A 19,543-nucleotide genomic window follows, 5' to 3' on the forward strand; every position below is an offset into this window, starting at 1 on the left:
CCTTTTTATTTACCTTTTTTTAAAACTTTATTAAAAAAAAGAAATAGAAGTCCCTGTCCCTAGGAGTGTACAGATTTAGTGTAGATACAGGCAAAATCAGACACTTGAAAAATGTCCCATGAAAAACATTCTCTTCTTTGTTAACTGCATCACTATTAGAGACTTACACAACAACAGATGTTAAGTGAAACATTTCTAATGCCACCACACATATTAAAATACATCGTCTGCATCCCATTGGGATTTTAGTGGTATAGCAGAAAAAATGAATGCATTGGTGGCGTAGGTACCAGAAAATCATTAAGTAGCACAGTTCTGCCAGCTTTCTTACATGATTATGCTTGCTAGCTACACCCCTTTGCAGCTGGAATAAGTATTAAAAGTCCAAAAAGAACATGTAGCTGCTGAGAATCAGTAAGGCCTCAATGTTTACATATAAACATAATTCCTGAAAACACATCAAAATCAGAAAATAGGGGTCTGTCTACTGATTCTGTGTACTTTTAAAATTTTTAGCCATTTTACTTTTTCATTCTCTCTGAAGTGTTTATAGGGGAGGAAACATTCATTAGCAGTGGTATTTCCTTCATAAGAATTAGAATCGATTATGTCCACTTAGATAAGTTCCTTTCCTTCCTATTTCACTCTGCAGCTGTACATAGTCCAGCCCTTATTGCATTTTGGCTGCTCCAGCACATCTCCCTCCAGTACAGGAAGCCATGAAGTCATTCTTTTTGTCATTTTGGGAAGAAGAGCCCAATATGTGCAAAGGATCATATTTTTTTTTTTTTTTTAATTGCAGAAGTAATACCAGACTGCAAACTGTCTTCCAGCTTTCTCTGCTTTTGGCATTGTTTGTGTCTGAGCCATTTACAAAAACAGTCATGCTCTTCAAAACCGGATTTCAATCTTTCTTCCCTGACATACAGGATTTCAAGTCAAGCTCCTCTGCTGTTACTTTAGAAAAATAAGTTCGGTTTCTTCATATCCTTGCACTTAACAGGCCACCTGTAGTTCAAATGTGCTTCATTTCACTTGGCGGGGGCAGTAGGTAATCTCTTGTAGCTTTGCAGTGACGCCTCATGGCCTCATGGTCTGGGAACATATCGGAGATTCCTCTTCTAGTGTGGAAAAAGTCTCATGTGGATTAAGTTAAATATTTCAGACAATGAGGAGATAGGATGCCATTTGAAAACCAATTCATTAACTGTGTTTAATTAGATAAGTGGCATTGTCAACATGATTGTCAATTGTACAAAAAAAAAAGGTTAGTGATTTTTTCGGATCAACACAATTGATGTCCCTGATTTTGTTTTTGATTTTATTTTAACAAGCACTTTTACTATATAAAAATATTTTATTTTTTCCCTCATGGAATATGAGCAGGCTACATTAAAAAAATCATAGTTAAATCTACTGTGAAAGTAAAACATTTTTTCTGGTGTAACTAATCTGAGATGTTGTATGTTAAAATAACAGGTAAAAGCATTTCAAACGGAATACGATTTTTTACATTGACGATTGTGTTTCATCCAAAACCTGAAAAAGTAAACATTCACATTACCAATTTCAACATAAAACTCTCCAAGCTGCCTTACTAGATTTTAAAGCCATGAAAAAATGTAGAGCAGTTAATGAAGAGAACAGAGGTTAACATTTTTTGAAATTAATTGAGACAAAGTGAAAAGCAAACTAATTGCCAGTCCAAGATTAATATTGCTGGTGTACATCTTTGTTTAAAAGAGTTAAATTTAAACTTTCCAGCTTCAGGTTATTATTCTGCTTTTTTTGAACACCGTTGAGTACTCAGTAAATAGTTCCTTATATGAAAAATATCCACAGATGATGCATGAGACATAATCCAAACTCTTGGGCAAGACTCACATTATTTCACCAGATCACAAATGGAAAGGACAACGCTTCACTTAGGCGGGGATTACTTCAGGGTCTGTCTGCAACTTTGGAGTATTTTGCTGCATAGCATAACCACACTTTGGCATTGGGCCTTACTGAATTTTATCGATTAACCCTAAAATCATACACTCCATTTACAATATTTGGAGATTTATGCACAGAGCCCAAAACTGCCTCAGCTGGTGTCAGTGGCAGTTTTCAGTGAAAGCAGAATCAGGCGCTACTCCTGTTACAGAAAGACTTTGCTAGTTTAGAAAAGGAGTGCTGTAGGTACTTGCACTTCTTCTCAAGGCTGCAAAGTTTGGAGAGTATAGTAAGGTGAACATCTTCAGTTGGTGTTGCAAACCTCTAATCACATATTATCTAGTGCACAAATATACCAAAGATATGAAATAATTTATCTCAAGCTAAAGGAAAAGAACAGGTGCCCACAGTCTAAAATATGAAAATATTCCCTCTCCTCATGCATTTAGATGCTTGTCATCTAAACGGCAGTGTATTTCTTGGTTTTTAAGTACTTGAGGTCACACAAACTAAACTAAAGGGAGAGGATCTGAAGTAGTAATATACAGCAGTTCCACAATCTATCAACACTCAATTTACAAAAATTAACTTTATCAAAAATATTTGTGTGTTCTTTGGAGTAAAGAAGTGTTCTTGCAAGGAGGAGAGTGGAAGACAGCACTGTAGTATACTGACTTCCGAAGTGGAAGACCAGTCTGTGACCAAACTTCTGAAGAGGGAACAAAGATAATTCGCACAGGAATCACAATGAGATGCTGGGGATTTATCCCTAGCAAAAATCTCTATTTTGTGTTTCCTGTTTGCTGTGAGGTATTGAATCATCAGTAGCAGAAGTGAGGGGAAAACGTATTTTTGCAGAGAAGGGGGAGCTTTCAGGCTAAAATAGGTGGCCTCTTCCAAAATGAAGAACATCACGCATGCTGCTGAATGAAGGGTGTCCTGTGGCTTGCCCAGGTGTGCTGGGGGGAAAGGAACCAGGTGCAGGAACATTGCTGTCCCAGTGACTGGTCTTTATGGTGGAGTCTGCTCATGCTTTCTCCTACACTCAGCTCAGCTCAAACCTCAGCAATAATGCCTCAGAATAATTAAAACTGCTGGTACACATGGTATTTACATGTCTAGGGTATCTCATCTATACCCTGTATACCCTTCCCAGGCACTTAGAAAGGCTTAGCTCTAGAATAACGTTGAAATTAACTCGAATTGCTGAATCTAGGGTTTATTTCTCTATATTCTACAAGTAGTTCCATACTCTCCCAATGAATTATGTTTAAATTTTGTTAAACAGAAGAAGAAGTCAGCTATGTGTGCAAACTGTAACTTTTCCTTGTAGTTTCTCAATGGGGACACACTGTAAGTCATTTAGCGCACCCCGAGTCTCTGGCAGATTTTAGCGATCACACTGGACTTTAATGAAAAATCAAATTTACCTGTTAACTGTACTGGTATTCTTTTCAATGAATTGCACTTGAAAGTAATTGCACCAAGATGTAGTTGCACTTTTTAAACACTTTTCAGATACCATACTTCCTCACACTGCATTTGCAGCGTATTTCCTTCAGCACCAGTCATACAGAGGTTTCAGGCTGCAGCTGTCTTCTCAAACACTTTGTAATTAGCGGTTCCTGTATGATTAAAAATATTTTATGTCCTGGAGTCAGCTCAACTTTTCTGAAAAGCAATCATCTGGAAGTCAGCCTGAGATCCAACTGTGTCACATGGATTTTCCCTGCTTTCTGAAACAATCTGTTCCACGGCTTTTGACGTTTCTGGGTCCTGTGAGCAGGGACTATCCAGCGTGTCACCACTGCTGTTGCAGTGAAGAGGGGAGGCTGTGTCCAAGGGCTGGTCTGAGGGTTTGCCTGGAGCAGGTGTTAAGGGCACAGACAGGGGAAGATTCATCATGTAGAACACATTGCCCAGACGTCGAGACACCTTTAAGGACAAAAGCACAATTGCAGCAATTGCTTCTTGAGATAGTGTTAAAGCCATTAAACATCAAGGCTGACTGTGGTGTAGCAATGCCAGGGGCATCCTGGAAATCCCAGCCATCTCAAAGGGTTACCAGTGATTAACAAAAGTGAAAAAAAAATCTCTTCAGTTTTCCCTCTCTCATGTTCTTCTAGACCCAGGTTCTTGCAGGAGGAGACTGGGAAAAGAAATGTCCCAGCTTGCTGGGTCTGACAGCAAGGGAGGCAAACTGCCAGCCAGGGGCAGGGAAGGTGGGTTTAATGAGAGAAGAGTGAGAGAGAGCAAGGGGTTAAAGAAAAGGAAAATAACCGGGCAAGGATAGAAACACACATAGTGTTGATATTACTGACACATAGAGTTGATATTACTGGATGAAATTGAGAGCAGAAAACTTTAAACATAGAGGGACAGCCTGTCCATGAAACATGTAAGATTATTATCCCAGAAAGGCTGTAGAAAACTCTACTTGGTATGTTTTGAAAGCCAAGTTGAAGCAAAAGCAAGTGTGTAGCAGAGCAGTTCTTACCAGCTGGGAAGGGAAAAGAGGAGTGAACTGATGTAAGTCATCAAACATATTTTCAATTTCCAACCTCAGCCTATTCTCCAGTGCTGTTGTATCCTGACTCCACTTAAAGTGTCTCTCAGACTACCAGTCCTAAGCTCCTCCTAGTGTCTCCCTGTGTGCTGTTGTAACATGCAGAGAAGCAAAAGCAAACTATGCTGGAGTAATTTTTTTTTCTCCTAATATCATGATAGTTACCTTATCAGTGAGAAAAAAAATAGTTTAGTTTGGAAAAAAATCATCCTGTTAGCTTTTGACTTACATCTCTATGGCTTGCCATTTGGGCATACATTTAATGATCGTACCTGAGAGCGGATTTTTAATGCTGGTCCGAGTTTTAATCCCATTGTATCCAGGAGATGTTCCTCTGTTAGAAGTGGGAGGGTTTCTCCATCAATAGCGTGGTCTTTAAATATCTTACGAAATGATAAAACATATAATGCTGTGCTGAAATAGACTTCAGTGGTTATTTTTTTATGCTTAATCCTGAGGCAGAGACAATAGAAGGAGGACATAAAAATTTTAGTGGTTTATCTTCATATTTATTTCTTAACTGCAGCATGAGGTCTCTTGTTTAGGTGTGTGGGTATCGGCCCATTGGTCTGTAGTTTATCTACTTGCTCTTGGCAAGTGGGAACTTTGTAATGTTTTAGTGTTACTTAGTTCCTGTGTTTTTTTGTGCTTGGTTTGGTTAGCTTTTTTGTTTGTTCTCATTCATTTTGTTTGTTTTGTTTTGTGGGGTTTTTGTCTGTTTTTTGTTTTATTGGTTTTGTTTTTTAGGAAGTGAGCAGCCTGCTATGATAGAAAGAATAGCGTTTCTCTTATTAAGGCTTGATCAGGAATATATAGGATTTTAACGTGTTCATTTGCGTTTGGAATAGTATTTTATTTTTAAATAGAATAATGCCTGTAAGAGCTTAGGGGTGGTGCGTGGGTTATGCCAATATCCAAGAATGCAAAATTACTTTAATCTGAATAAAGATTGTGCAGGGCATGTGGACTGAAAAAATTAGGATACTTTTCTTATAGTATCCTTTTGCTGCTGATCCTTTTGGTATGTGTCATGCCCAGTAACTCCAGACTGCAGTAGATGTAGATATAACCTCTCAGAGCATGGACTGGCTTTCCCTTGAAGAAGCAGCTGGCGTCTTAAGTTGAAGCACAATGAAAACTATTATGTTTGTAACTTTGTGACAACCAGTTAATCTCTAACATTTACATTTGTATGATGACCTTTATATGTAGATGGTCCTAATGACCTAAAAAAGCGATGAATGTTTATAATCACCTGGGCGTAATCCGAACAGCCTGGGAGGCTAACGATGAAGTTGTATACATCATCAATGGTCCACTTGCGAATGTCTTCAATGGAAGAAATATCTTCTCCATTCAGGACCAGGCCATGTGCTCCTTTGAGGAGGAAACACAGATATTATTATGTCTGTAGGACTTTGCTGGCAAATCAATAAGAAATGACTGTTAACATGAGAATTGTTACACTTCTCCAGAACCTAATATATTACCAGCAGTGTGTAGCCACAGACAGATACAGGAGTCCTAGACACCAAAATCACCAAATAGTCATGAGTAGCTGATTCTGGAGGGTTTTCTTTTGGTGGCTTCTTTTGTTTACTGCTGGCACTGTATGTGCCAGTCACTGCACATACAAATCATACCGCAGTATTTTCTCTAAGGAGTACATTATCCAGTGCTTTTGATTCTACAATACCAAAAATGTGCTTAAAACAGAGGGAAGAGATGACAGAGCGAACCAATAAAAATAAATAATATCACCATACCACTCTAACTGTAATCTGGAGTCTTCACAAACCTGAAGGTACCAGTGAGTTGCTAGGTACTGGAAATCCATATGGTAATGCTGAGAGTGGGATTGCAGAAGGGTACATGTACTTGTCATCAAAAGCAGCACACGAGCTATTAGATTCCTTCTCATTTATGTTGGTGTTGGTTTCAGCAGATATTTCATGAGTAGCGCAGTTTTTTCTCAAGCCTTGTTCAAACTCTTTACAGTTTTTGGCAACTGCAGATGGCTCAGTCTGGTTTTTACTTTGTTCATGTTTGTTCAGTGTCTCCACCTCTGCTTCTTTCTTGTCTTCCTTCTCATCATCCACCGCAGCTGAAGCAGGGTCCGTAGTTTTGTCGTCAGCTTGATTCTTTGTGCCGTTGGCACTACCGTCGGCAGTTTTGTGATTTCCAGCTCGTCTCCCTGGTCGACGTCCCCTCTCCCTTTGCAAAGTGCTGACCGGAGGGTATGGGCTGGTGGCCATGAGCATAGCGTTGCCATGAATTTCATCGAGGGTGGTACGATGAACATATAAGTCGCTGGGAAGATGGCCTTCGGGTAGCCTGTGCCTGCTACGGAAAGCTATGGGACTAGCTGGCATGCCATGGTAAAGGAAAGGTGCTTCCAGGCCCAGCAGTCCTTTCCGATGAGCTTTCTCCATTTCTTTTTGCTGAAAAATAGCACTCATCTCCATTTCCATTCTAAGAGACACACAGAACACAAGCAATTAGGGCAGCTCAGTTCCTTCATCATCTCTTTTTTTCAGTGGCAGATTAAAATTCAGTTAAATAGGTAAGAGAACTGCTTTTCTTCTCTCTCCCCAATATTGCTATGTGTGAGAGATCACAAACTGCAGATGGAATGGCAAAGCTGGCTACATTTAATGTGCTGCCAGATACATACAGTAAACTAAAACGAAAAGAAAATATATCTTCCATGTGATGCCTCTGGATAATTTTTCACACTAAAAAGTGTTACTTGGATTTGGGCAATTCAGGCGTTATTACAGTGATTATGCTCACCTGAGATTTGGAAAATTGTTTCCAGGGTCATAAGTATCAAAGACTAAAGAAAATAAGTTATTTACATTACCAATCAGAAAATTATACTGAAAACTGGAAAATGGCAGTGATACTGTAAGTGATAAAGAACTAGAATTACGGTATCGTGGAACGTTTTGCATACATTCAGGGTAAGGTAACTTTAGTAGGTCTCTTGAGTAACTCTCCATGGTGCCTGGCACTTGTGCACAGTCTGAAAGTGTGGAAGGATGAGATCCTGCTCGTAAGTGTTCAACTGATCTCCCTCCTGATGGATAAAACCAATTCCTCAGAGCCTGTGCCAGCCTCCTGCCCCTGGCATTGCGGGTGGGAAGGCTTGCCAGTGAGCTACAGAGAATGCAAGTAGTAGTAAGTGTCTCCTTTGCTGGCATCAGCTTTCTCTGGAGCTAAGCTAGTGACCAAATGGAAAGCTAGAGTTCCACAGCTTCAGCTGAGAGATGGGAGAAATGAGCCACTCTTCCAGACACAAACCAGAAATGGTTCAGCCTGCCTTCCTTGTTTTGAGGAGCTTTCAGTGGCGCTTCCACATTTCTCTTTGAAAAAGGGCTTGTGAGAGCAGCCAAGACTTTAAAGTGCACCAAGATAGCATTCTTAACACTGCAATGAGGGTAACAGGTCAGAGACAGTCTGACTTCTAGGAAACTTTTCATTAATTTAACATTGTCAGGAAAACAGTTTGGACAAATGGTATCTGTTCAGGTGATTGTTGTGAGGAGGAATTAGTTGATCACTCCATAACACTCAGGTCTTTTTCTCTGCTCTCTTTTCATCTTTGCAACAACCTCTGAATTATTAATTTTCTGATTTCAGAGATCCAGCAGAAGTATTTTGTGTATATACCATGTCTTTGTACATTTTGCCCAGTTTTCATTACTCACACATAGATTTGAGGTGGAAGTAAACAGAGAAGAGCATTACATTCCTGACCATTCCTCCAGGTAAGACAGTCTGCTCCTCTGAGAACCAAAAGATCAGTGAGCTTTGGTAGTAGGCAGAGTCCCTTGGAGAGCAAGGATTTGGGCCCAGCTGCAGGAAGTGTGAGAGATTGTTTGGCAACACCTGATTTCTATAAAGGGTAAAAGGAGACCATGCAGCTCTGAAGGTGAAGTATGCTGCAGAATCCAGTGTGAAACTGGTGGAAATTGCTAGGCTGGCAAAAGAATGGGGTAAAAGTTATCCCAGGGATTTAGGTTGAGCTTTTTTTTTTGTTGGAGTTTTCCTGGTATGAGGGGCTAAAGGAACAGCCTGAACAGGTAGGACTAGCTCTGATGTGGCTGAGGGTTATGTGACGACTATGTTTGCTACCAGCTATTGTACTTGGTTTTTCTTAGAGCTTTTGCTATGTTATGGGAGCTGTATGGAATGCATTGTTGATGCAAATCTTGTGTTTGGAGGACTCTTGTTGACTGAATAGCTTAAAACACTTGTCATAATTCTCTTGAGATTTCTGTTCAGAATTTATCTGTTCTTTGCTCTTAATCTTACTGTGTGAGAGTTGCTGCTATTCAGTTCTTTGCTGAAGCCCAGTGCTAGTGTGGTTGAGGTTAGAGTTTCTTTATGGAGATGGTGTGACTGTGAGGGAGGGCACTGGTGGTAACTTAATAGCTACTGATTACACTGAAATTGGTCCAAATAACAAAGTTTTCTATAGTCACCCTGACGTTCAGACTATTTGGTTAAACTAGGAAAGCTGTCTACCCTGGTACCCTGATCATCCCCAACAGCCCAGCTGTAGATGTGTAAAATGTTGTGTGGTAGCACACAGCTGTAAAGCTTGAATTTGTTTCTGACTTGTAACTTCAGGGCATTCAGATCCAGAGTCCAAGGGCTGGGGCTGAAGTTTGTAGCTTATTTCTTTAACCAAGCTGAGGTTTTTTTTTTTTTTTTTTTCTTTTTCTTGTATTATTTTAAGGCTAAAAACAAAATAGGGACAAGCAGAAAGTTCAGTAACTTCAGACCTTAAGAGATAATCAAGGGCCCTCTGTTCCTCTGGGTAACTTGAAAAAGTATCTCAATTGCTGTAGATAAAAACCCACAAAAGGTCTGTGACTTAGTAACTTCCAGCTGCCTTTGCTGCCCTAATCCTGGCATGCACCTCTGAGCAAAGCTTACTATTGATTACCTGGCAATATTTTGCTTTTGAACTAGTTCCTGTCTTCTGGCCACAGCGTCCATGGATTCTGGTTGCAGAAAGCTATATCCTTGAAGGGAGGGGAGGAAAAAAAACAAATCTTAAATTCATTTGTTTCCTCAAGCAAATGCACAAACCCCAAAGCAGTGCATTTTGAAAAGTTTTGTAAGACTTGAACTATGTGCCTTGCTAGGAAGCTGATATGACTTCACATTAAATCCAATTTGTGTTCATTGCTTTTTTGTGAATATGTAGTAGAAACATGAAGTCCTACATCAGGTGTATGCAGGATCAGATCTGTAATTAGTTATACCTGTAATTATATGTGAAGGAAAGAGACAACAGTGTGGCTTTATTTGGTGACTTATGTCTTTGAAGTACACATAGCTGCTCAGAAAATAATAACCAACAGTTAACCAAAGCAAACCTGCTCTTTCAAGTCTCTTTTCAGCCTAGATGCCCCCTATTTTTACGTGACATTTCCTCTTGAGGGAATCTCTTATTTGAAATCCACATTGGGGGGGGGATTTGTTGTCCTTTCAAAGTAAGAACCTTAAGATAGGACCTCTTTGTATGAAGTGATATGTAACTTTATGTGCTGCATGATGTGTGCCACAGCTGTGTTGCCATGCTGTGATATCCAGCCTTTCTCTTAGGGCTGTGCCCTGGAATTTTGAGCCTTTGTTAAAAGGGCTTGTAGTTGCCCTACATCAATAAAATGGCATGCAATATTATGATTAGAGAATATGATCAGTAGTCTCTTAAATCAGCCAGTGCTCATACATGAGCAAAAGTGAAAAGTAGCAAAAAGTGGTATTGGCTAATTTGTTTAGCTACAACCTGCTGTTTAACTGTGAAAATGCTTGGAAAATACAAAAGGAAAAGGAGAGAACAAAACCATGCAAATGGTTTTGAAAACAGTGTGTTTAACAAAAGCTAAAATGGATGTGTTTAGACTCAAACTGGTGCAGTTTAGAATATTTGGTAGGTAAACCACCAACTTTTAGTGACTTTTTCCAAAGAGAATTAACTGTTTCTTGACACTGCTGATAAACCTATGAAAAACTAGCAGCTGCAGTTTGTTTTCTCATGTATGTGCTATCACTTTTTCAGGATGCAAACAATGCTTTGTTACCTGGGCCTGGGTAAACACGATTGGACAATATGTTTGGCATGTTTGCGTGCTGTGGGACTGTAGGTCCAAGGTGGGATGCTATATGGATTTGTCGTGGGTCAGCAGATGCCATCATTTCAGTTGAAGGTAACAGTTCTCTGAGAGGAAAAAAAAAACATTCAGATATGCAAAGGACGTTTAGTTAAGAATAATCTAGGGTCTTTATATACTTAGGTATAGCACATGGACAGTTATTTTTTGACTGCAGTGTTATAGTAGAGAAATGGTGCAAAATACCTGTCTACCAGTCGAGGCTCAAACTGGGAGGGAATGGCCTGCATTCTCTGCTGGCCCGCACCCATTAGCTGAGGGTTTACTGCCATCAACTGATTTCTCATCAGCATCTCTTGCCGCTGCCGCAGTTCTGACACAAAGGATAGACAGTTCTGTTGTCAGTGCAGTCAATTACAAAGTGATTCTATTTGCAATGTAACTTTATCAGAAACAATAAGGTGTTTTCCCCTCAAGTTACCAGCATTTTAGTATGAGCTAGAAAATCACACTTCTTTTTAATAACAGCAGCTAAAAAAGATCTTTCCACTGCCACCTTAACCACTTGAAGTAATCTAAGTTTATACAGTCAAACTGCAGTGAAAATAAACAGGATGTTTGCAGCCAAGTGTACAAAAGGACAATTTACAATTAATAATCATAGAACCATTTCAGTTGGAAGAAGCCCTCAGGATTGAGTGCAACCATAACCCAACCTAAATCTAACACTAAACCATGTCCCTAAGAACCTCGCCTTTTAAACCCCTCCAGGGATGGTGACTCCACCGCCGCCCTGGGCAGCCTGTTCCAATGCCTGACAGCCCTTTCTGGGAAGAATTTTTTCCTAATATGCAATAACTCATATCACTATGAAACAAAAAAGAATAGCTGTGAATGTTAAGTTCTCTGCTTTAGGGAGTTTTCATTTCTAATACTGTTTTATTTTTAGAAAAATCTTATTAGTGGGAACCTGCCTCGTCATGAGACAGCAGCTCTAGGAAGCAGAGCCTGCAGTGGGGAGCCAGAACCTTATAGTGCCAGCTGTGGCTTTTGTGGCTGAGTTCCTGTGTGACCTTGACTCTTCTTCCAGGTTCTTATCATGCATTGATGAAATTCAGAATGTGAGGATCCCCCCCTTGTTAACTTTTAATTACCTTAAGAGAAGTGTTTCTCCAGCTACTCATAAGGCAAATTTGAAATACCTTTTTAAATACATTAAACCTGTTTCTGGCTGCTTCCTGTGTGTTGTACAGATATTAGCAATCCGATAAAGAAATGCACAGTTTGGTTTCTTCCTGCATACCTCCTGCTGCCATGCCGCTTGCTAATCGGTATAAGTGCTTTTCTTCTAGAGTTCCTTGTTCCCCCAGGATAGACATTTTTCTCATGTGATCCCGTGGAGTCATGCTGTAAGAAGACAACAACAACTTTTCTTTTGTAAAGAACTGAATCAGCAGGCCCAAAGAAAAGAATAAGACATTCAACAATGTAGGAAATGGAGCAGGTTATACAAGTTATTTCTCAGACAGGTAGTCCTTCTGTCACTCACAGCTGTACCCTTGAGTGCATGTGGATTATTTTGGTTACCATACAGAAGCTTTCATTTTTCAGGACAATGCAAATGTTGCCCTGGTTTATACTGAGCTATTCAGTGTCCTTGGGTATTACTATGCAAGGGTAGTCAGGTTGTTGAGAAATATCAGCTGCTCAGAAGGATGTAATTAAGCCAGAGTCTTGCTTGCAGCCCCTGGTGTACCACAGTGACATGCTTGTACTCAGGAAGGCAGGTATCTTTGGTTTAATTTGGGTATTGTAATAGTTTGGAGCCCTGTCTGCTGTGAACTAAGTGAAATAGATGGAAAGAAATTATAGAAATGAGCTATTCCAAATGATATGAGCCCCTTAAGGCTTGTAAATAAAGTAAAAAAGGTGACATGCTTGTAGTAATGAAAACAGTGATTAAAAATAGCTAGGCTCAGATTAATTATCTATGAAAGTACAGGTAAACAAAGCCAGATGAAGAGCACAACTCCAAACTAAAAACTAATACACTGCAAGTGCATAGTTGAACAGCTATAGTGTCATTGAGGTGGATTTTGTGAGCTTGTCTAAGTCTGTCCAGAGAAGCAGGTGACTAGATTACAAATGATCCTGGTAACAAGAGAATGAGTAACTACAGTATGTGGTACTTAGGATTTGGGAGGAATGATCTACAGCAGGATTATCTGTGCAGATAGGTCATAAAAGAAATTAGTCCTGTAACTCACAGCCTGGGTGTTAAAAACTGTCCTGTGTGGAAGGTTTGAAGTTGAGGGGTTGGCAGAGGGGAACAGACCAGCTCTAAGGGTGGCTGGGGCACCTGGACGTTCATTGCAAACTGGATTTGCACAGCAAATGGGTCGGGGGTGGGGGGGGGTGATTTCTTTCTTCTTAAAGATGGAAGATGTAATGCATAAGCATTCTCATCCTGTAGATAACTACAGCTCTGAGTTTGGCCAGTGTTTGGTATAGATAATAGTGAGGGATGCCTTAGAAATGCACAGAGAATCTACTGTTTCAGCTGACTGCTGACAACTGCTGAATTCTTATTAATAATCACTTGACAGAGATTTTGTCTCTGAAGCACAAATGGCCAGAACCATCTGGAGCTTTGGATGGTTTTACTTTTTATGGCTTACTGGACAATTTGCCTTTTGCTCAGGTCTTTCCCATGTGTTTTCACATTTATGCCAAACTTGCAGTGGTGTTGTACAAGTAGCAGTAAGATCAAACACAGCTTGAGATGTTTGCATTGTTATGAGTACAAGAGGGATCCAATTTCCATGTAGTCTGTTTACATTCAAACCAGCTACCTAGCATACAGAAATTCCTTAGAAATAGTAAGCAAGAACAACCAAAACTCTGCTTCTTCACAACCAGTCCTTCTCCAAAACAGAAGCAAACTGTAAAAACTGTTCATTATCCAAAATGTGATGAAGCCAAATCCCATATTTTGTTACCCAAGACATTTATAAATGAGCATAATCATTATAATTCCTTTTACTGCCTCTGACCTATTGATGAGTTACGAAAAAAAGGGAAAGCTGTTGATCTAATTCACGTGCATCATGAATTTACCATTTCCTTGGTATGGTGAAGATACTTGGTCTCACAAGTCTGTCAAATCCAGGAACAACAGTGTCCTTTGTTCTTGACATATGTATCTGAACGTGTGTTGCTGAACATGTTTCCATTTGCCTTTTTTTTAGGATACTTTAGGCTTAAAGCGGTTTAGGATGGTGGGTGCTTCATGAGGAGCATTTGAGCTGCCAAAGTGCTTCTGAGCTGCTAAAGCGTTTTAAAGCTCAGTACTAAAGCGATTTAGTGCTGAACTAAACTTTACAGCAGCTCAAAAAAAATAGATGGCAACTGGGATGATGGTATTTGCAATACCATATTGGTCCTGTGAGCTGGTTAGGTGGCTTCCTTTCACAGAGAAGTGTCTGTGTATTAAATAATCTGGAAAACAAAACTTCTGTTGCCACGTAGTCTCTCACATAACCTGCTTTCAGAGCTGAAGGAGAAACTATCTAAGACCATTCTTAAAAATCTTCCATTTTAAAAGTGAAGTTTTCCTTTAAATGCTGGCATTTTTACTTAGTGTAGGGTACCATATACAGCAGGATCCATAGTGGAGTTAGTCCATATTTATTGATTATGCATTAGATGGCCAAGATTCACAGAGCTTTGCTTCAGGCAGCTTGCATCACATAAGCAACTTATCCTTGCAAAGGCAGACCAGCTGGTTTGTTGGTTTGATGTGGAAAAGATACAGTATTGAAAAAAGTCATAGAATAATATGACTTGAAAGTTCATTGGTATCTTTTTCCACTAAAGCTGTAGCTTACTGACTCCTCTGACCCAGTTTTTGAATCACCATGAGCCAAAAGGAAGGTTTGATTCCTTAATGAGGTTTTCACTGGAGTTGCACCACAAAGTCATTCTGGTGTTTTTCATTGGTGAGCCAGTCAATCTGATTTAACTGAGCTTGAATTTCTTCTCAGATATATAAAATAACTCTGGTATTTGTGGTAAAAAATTTCAGATGGTATTTCTACTGAAATTCCAACCTATTTTCGCTAGCTGAACTTTTGAACATCAATATGGTGTAAATTTTACTTCAAGGACACGTTTTGTATGTATGTGTCATCAGTATTAAATTACTTGTTTATTTATAAGGGAAGTATTGGATTGATCAGGTAGGATAAATAATTATATTATGTTATTAAGCTAAAGATGTGTAACCCTGTGTCAGGAGGGGATACTGAACTTGATAAATCTATGTTATTGCATTTGGAAAACACCTTTTTTTCGTTACTTAGCTGAGGTTCTGACTTACAGGTCAAATTTGGGTTATTTAGGGTCCATACTGTTTTCATAGCAACTAGAATATTAGACACTAACATCAGCAAAAAAAATCTCTGAGAGAAGAGGGAAAGTATACTTCTGATACATTTATTAGCTGGGATTTGAGAGTAGCTCAAAATCCTGCATTGGGGTTCATATAAATTCATACACACCAGCTGTCCAGTGTTCCAGTCATATATGGCTCTTCCCTGATCCTATTGCACAAATCCTGGCTGTACAGCACATTACAGGGATGAAGACAAGTTAATCTCTACCTTTAGAGTCTTACCCTTAGCAAACCCTTCTTGGCAGCAGGCAGAACCACTCACCCAGAACTAATTCTGTCTCGATTTATTAGATGAGAAGTAGCAAGACACAAACTTTATGAACCAGAGGTGTTTGCAAATATGATCATGCCATATGCAGTTTCAAAATGTCTATAACAGTCTGTGTATCTGTTTTGGCAAAATCCAGCATTGTCTTATGTATAATATAGACTTGTTGGAAAATGTGTTTTTACACATTCAGATTTCATTAACTAATACTGTTTCTATGTACATCAAACACCTGGAATTAGCATTTTTAAAAGCAATGTCCAGTATACTTCTGCAGTGGAGCCACAGTGTTTGGAAGAAGCTGGGTATTGTTCAAAATGCTCAGGTAAATCTGTGTCAGAGAAATCAGTTAAACATAGTATAAATATGTATACATGCTTATGAGTGATGTATATGAGGAAACTCATGCATAGTCTCAATTTCATTCCCATTTGCTCTCTTTTTCAGAAAAAACTCTCCTGATTACTTGAAATTACATGCTGTTTTAAAAAAAGATACATATGCTTATATTATTAATACTCTAATGTTATTAGCTGTAGTATCAAGGATTCTTGCTGCAAGCCTATACTAAGAGTCATAAAACTAGAGATTTTTTTACTTATTCAAGAACCCACAGTCAGCAAAACAAATGACTTTTGGAAAGCAATTATACCAACGTTATGTCATACAGGAGCATGAAATATGTAATCTTAATTGGGGTAAGGTACCCCTGGAGAGACTGTGGGGCTAAATTCTAATCCTAGATACGTGGGCAGAGATTGAGATTAGAGTGTAATCCTAAAACTGGATTGAGAACGATACATTCCCTAAAGAAAGGAAAATAACTATATTTATACTGTGTGTGTCAGCCAGCAGAGTTTGCATGGCCTGCCTTTGCACTGAAATGAAGACACAAATATTTTACCATTTTTGGGCTAGCTAACTGGTGAGATTGCAAGCAACAAGTCACTCATTTTATTTAAACACACTGATCTCTGGAAGAAATCCTGGCTTAGTATTGGTGAAGTCAGTCCTTCAGGAACTAAGTCAGGTTTGTAACAGAAGTTAATCTTGTTCCCCCTGGAATGGTGAGGGGCAAGGGGAAAACTTATTCCTGCGTGCCGATAAGGCAACAGTCAGCTTAATGTACTGACTAAAACCAAAGGTGGAGATGTAGTTGTGTTGAGCAGAAACACACAGCAAGAGCCCTCCAAGCTGACTGGGTGGGACAGACAGATGGTGGAGGAAAAAGCAGCAGAACTGCCATGTGATATGGTGGAGTTGTATAGATACAGGACAGTAAGCAGCTGCGGTGAGAGTCAGGCTTAGCGCTGTCCCTCTCAGCTTGGGGCGGGAACCAGAGGGCTGGTTTCTGCAGAACCATCATACTAATATTATTTATTCATTTGTGTTTGTGGCAGTGCCCAGAGGCTCCAGCTGGGATCACACCAAGTGCTTTGGCTATGCCTTTTGTACAACAAATAAAATAACTAAGCAAAAACTAATGAAAATAATGATTGTAGCACAGCAAGTATGCACATGCATACGTGTGTGTGTAACATTGTCCACCCACCCTGTATCCTGCCAAACTGGCACATGAGAAGCTGTTTACAAGGGTTGGGTTTCTCTATTACATAGGCTATATACACAAGAGATAGAAGCATGATGTCATTTGTTTTCCTTGTGGACTTATTTCATAATTAGGGATGACATTTGAAACACCATCCTGTCTTTGATTCTTTTAGAAGCCTAAAGATTGCCAAATGAGGCCTGGGTGGGATCAGATAAAGGGAAAATAAACTGTTTTTTACTCTTTAATAATGTTTAATTTTAAAGCATAAAGTGTTTTAATTGTTTTTAATTTTTGAATACTGGAAATCCAAGTCTTGGGATGGAGATCTTTCTGTTGATAGGAGAGCAAGGCTGGTATTTCCAGATGAAATGCAGTTGAATTTTAGCAGGATTTGTCTCACTTTAACATGAAATACTAGTGCAAATGACAACACTCCCAGTGCCAAAAGAAACCAGGTAGTGGGGAGAGGAATGGGTTTTAGGAAAGCTGTTTAAAACTATTTTTATATAACAACACTTTAACTTCACTGACTAACTAAGAGTCTGAATCTGGAAAACTTGTACTGAATCCTCAGTACCTTCTGTTTTCAGTTAGGGTGTTAAATATTGCAGCAGTATCCCTCAAACCTTTCCAGATCCTCTGATAAAACAGAAAACTGCACTTGTGTCATATTCCACAAAGGTAAAACAAGGTGGTATGGGTTTTTGTCACTCATCATTTCAGGTTAGCTTTCTTTATTACAATGCATGAGACAGCACATGCTCATCTGAAAAAATATTGCAGGTATGTTAAAATATGTTAGTCACAGATATCAGATACTACAAAACCAGTTATTTTCCACATTCATATATGTCACAAGCTTTAATATGAACTTTTTCTCCTTGTGAGATTAACATGTGAAATAGCACACCTGTTCTTGCAAACAGACTTGGAAATCAGTGTCTTGAGCACACTCAATGTTTTCAGCTCTAGTTTGCAGGATCAGACTATGATAAAATTACTTGAGTTAAGATTGCCTCTCTCTCTTTCCGTATCTCAGGGGCACTGGGTAGATACGGAAATTTGTATTCTATAACTGAGGAACTTGAAATTTTAGCTCTGAAGGCAATGCAATAGTGCCCAAGCCTTTCCTAGTCTACAGTTAATTCTGCCCACATAATCAGATAATATGATGTAAGGAAACCTCATCACACTATGATATTATATTTACAAACTCTATCCCCCTGCATACATTAGTGTTCCACAAAGCTGGTAGCACTGGGGTTTGTTACGATTACTATGCACACAAGCAAAATTTTAATTAGATAAGCTTGATTTAGGTACACCACACTAAAACAGCCAAATATATCTATGTGATAATAACCTTGATTAATTCTGATTGCACACTGGTTGAGCAAATCTGGTGCTTCAGGAAGTATCTGTAAAATATTGAGGTTTTTCCTATTGTACTTTAAAAAAAAAAAAAATTACCATAAAGATTAACCTATATGTATTAACAACTCATTAGCTTTTTAAGAATATTTTGTTACTATTAGACAAGACAGTGAAACATTTGTGCATGTACATTAAGCAACTCAATCTGTATCCAAAGTTTTCTAGAAAAATACTGAATATGCAATGGGAAACAAAAAGTAAGTTAAAATTCTCCAATTGTGATACAGATCTTTAAATGTTTTCAGAATGATCAAACTTATGTAATACAAAAAGTGTTTCCGTCTGAATATGCAGTATTTATCCATAAGAATACATTTACCAAATTGCTGAGAAATCAGAACATAGTCACATAATTTACTTTTTCTGTATCACCACTGCCAGTTCTGAACTTTTCTCTCTGCAGTGCATTGCTGCTCTTAGAGAAAAACACCATGAGGAATTCCACTTTGATCTGCGCTGTTTCTATCATGAGAGAAGTCTTTACCATCAAAACCTGAAAAATCATACACCTCTTGGTGTTGCTTAGAAGATGTCACATCACCATTTACATTAAAAACTAGCACTTTATTTTTATTTCATGTATACTTACGTCTATTGTGAAGACCTTAGTTTGGGGTAAAATGAAGCCACCATGAGCATCCAAGAGCCTGTGCCTTCACTGTTAGTCTTCCTTTCCAGCTGCCTCAGTAATGTGATTGGCAGCTTTTAAAACACATCAAGATTAACATGTCAAAAACTGCCTTAACTAACGCTGACTTCACTTTAAATACAAATTGAACTTATCTTGATTAGCCCTCATCCCTGCTTCTAAGCCCTACCCACTCTGACATCACAAGCCCTTCTCCAATACCATCCCCTAACCAGGCTGTAAAAACATAATTACAAGAAGAGCACTGCACTGATCTGATAAACCTATTTCACATGTAACCTGCTAAGCTGTTGTTAGCTTTTAAGATGCTTGGTGCATTCACTTAAAATCTTCCTGTTCCAACAAGAAATATGACAGGAGGTTGATGGTTGCCCTGCTCTCACACATTGTGTTCCCTGTTTATACTGATTTTTAGAAAGGACGTACTTCTGACCATTGACAAGTGGTTACCCCAGAACTGCGTTATCCCAGAACTGTGTATCCGATTGGATTGGGGGGAACTAGAAGATGGAAATCCTGTTAAGCATATTGTGAGGCTAACACAGGGATCAGGTG

The 19,543-nt window shown here is 39.0% G+C and overlaps 2 protein-coding genes across 2 annotated transcripts in view; one reads left to right on the top strand and one right to left on the bottom strand.

The window, feature by feature from the left end:
• The window catches only part of LRRC31 (leucine rich repeat containing 31), a 49,541-nt gene that overhangs the window by 3,347 nt on the left and 26,651 nt on the right, over window positions 1-19,543 (top strand).
• Window positions 1,354-19,086, bottom strand: SAMD7 (sterile alpha motif domain containing 7). Its single transcript, XM_065845156.2, has 9 exons — window positions 18,929-19,086; window positions 11,936-12,039; window positions 10,879-11,005; window positions 10,603-10,739; window positions 9,459-9,537; window positions 6,303-6,976; window positions 5,760-5,881; window positions 4,777-4,887; window positions 1,354-3,873 (listed from the first exon to the last, which is right to left on the bottom strand). Exons 2-9 carry the CDS (start codon window positions 12,036-12,038, stop codon window positions 3,601-3,603), a joined length of 1,626 nt encoding a protein of 541 aa, XP_065701228.1. The 5' UTR covers window position 12,039; window positions 18,929-19,086; the 3' UTR covers window positions 1,354-3,600.

The sequence above is a fragment of the Patagioenas fasciata genome, chromosome 9, assembly GCF_037038585.1.
Source record: "Patagioenas fasciata isolate bPatFas1 chromosome 9, bPatFas1.hap1, whole genome shotgun sequence".
Taxonomy (NCBI): Eukaryota; Metazoa; Chordata; class Aves; order Columbiformes; family Columbidae; genus Patagioenas; species Patagioenas fasciata.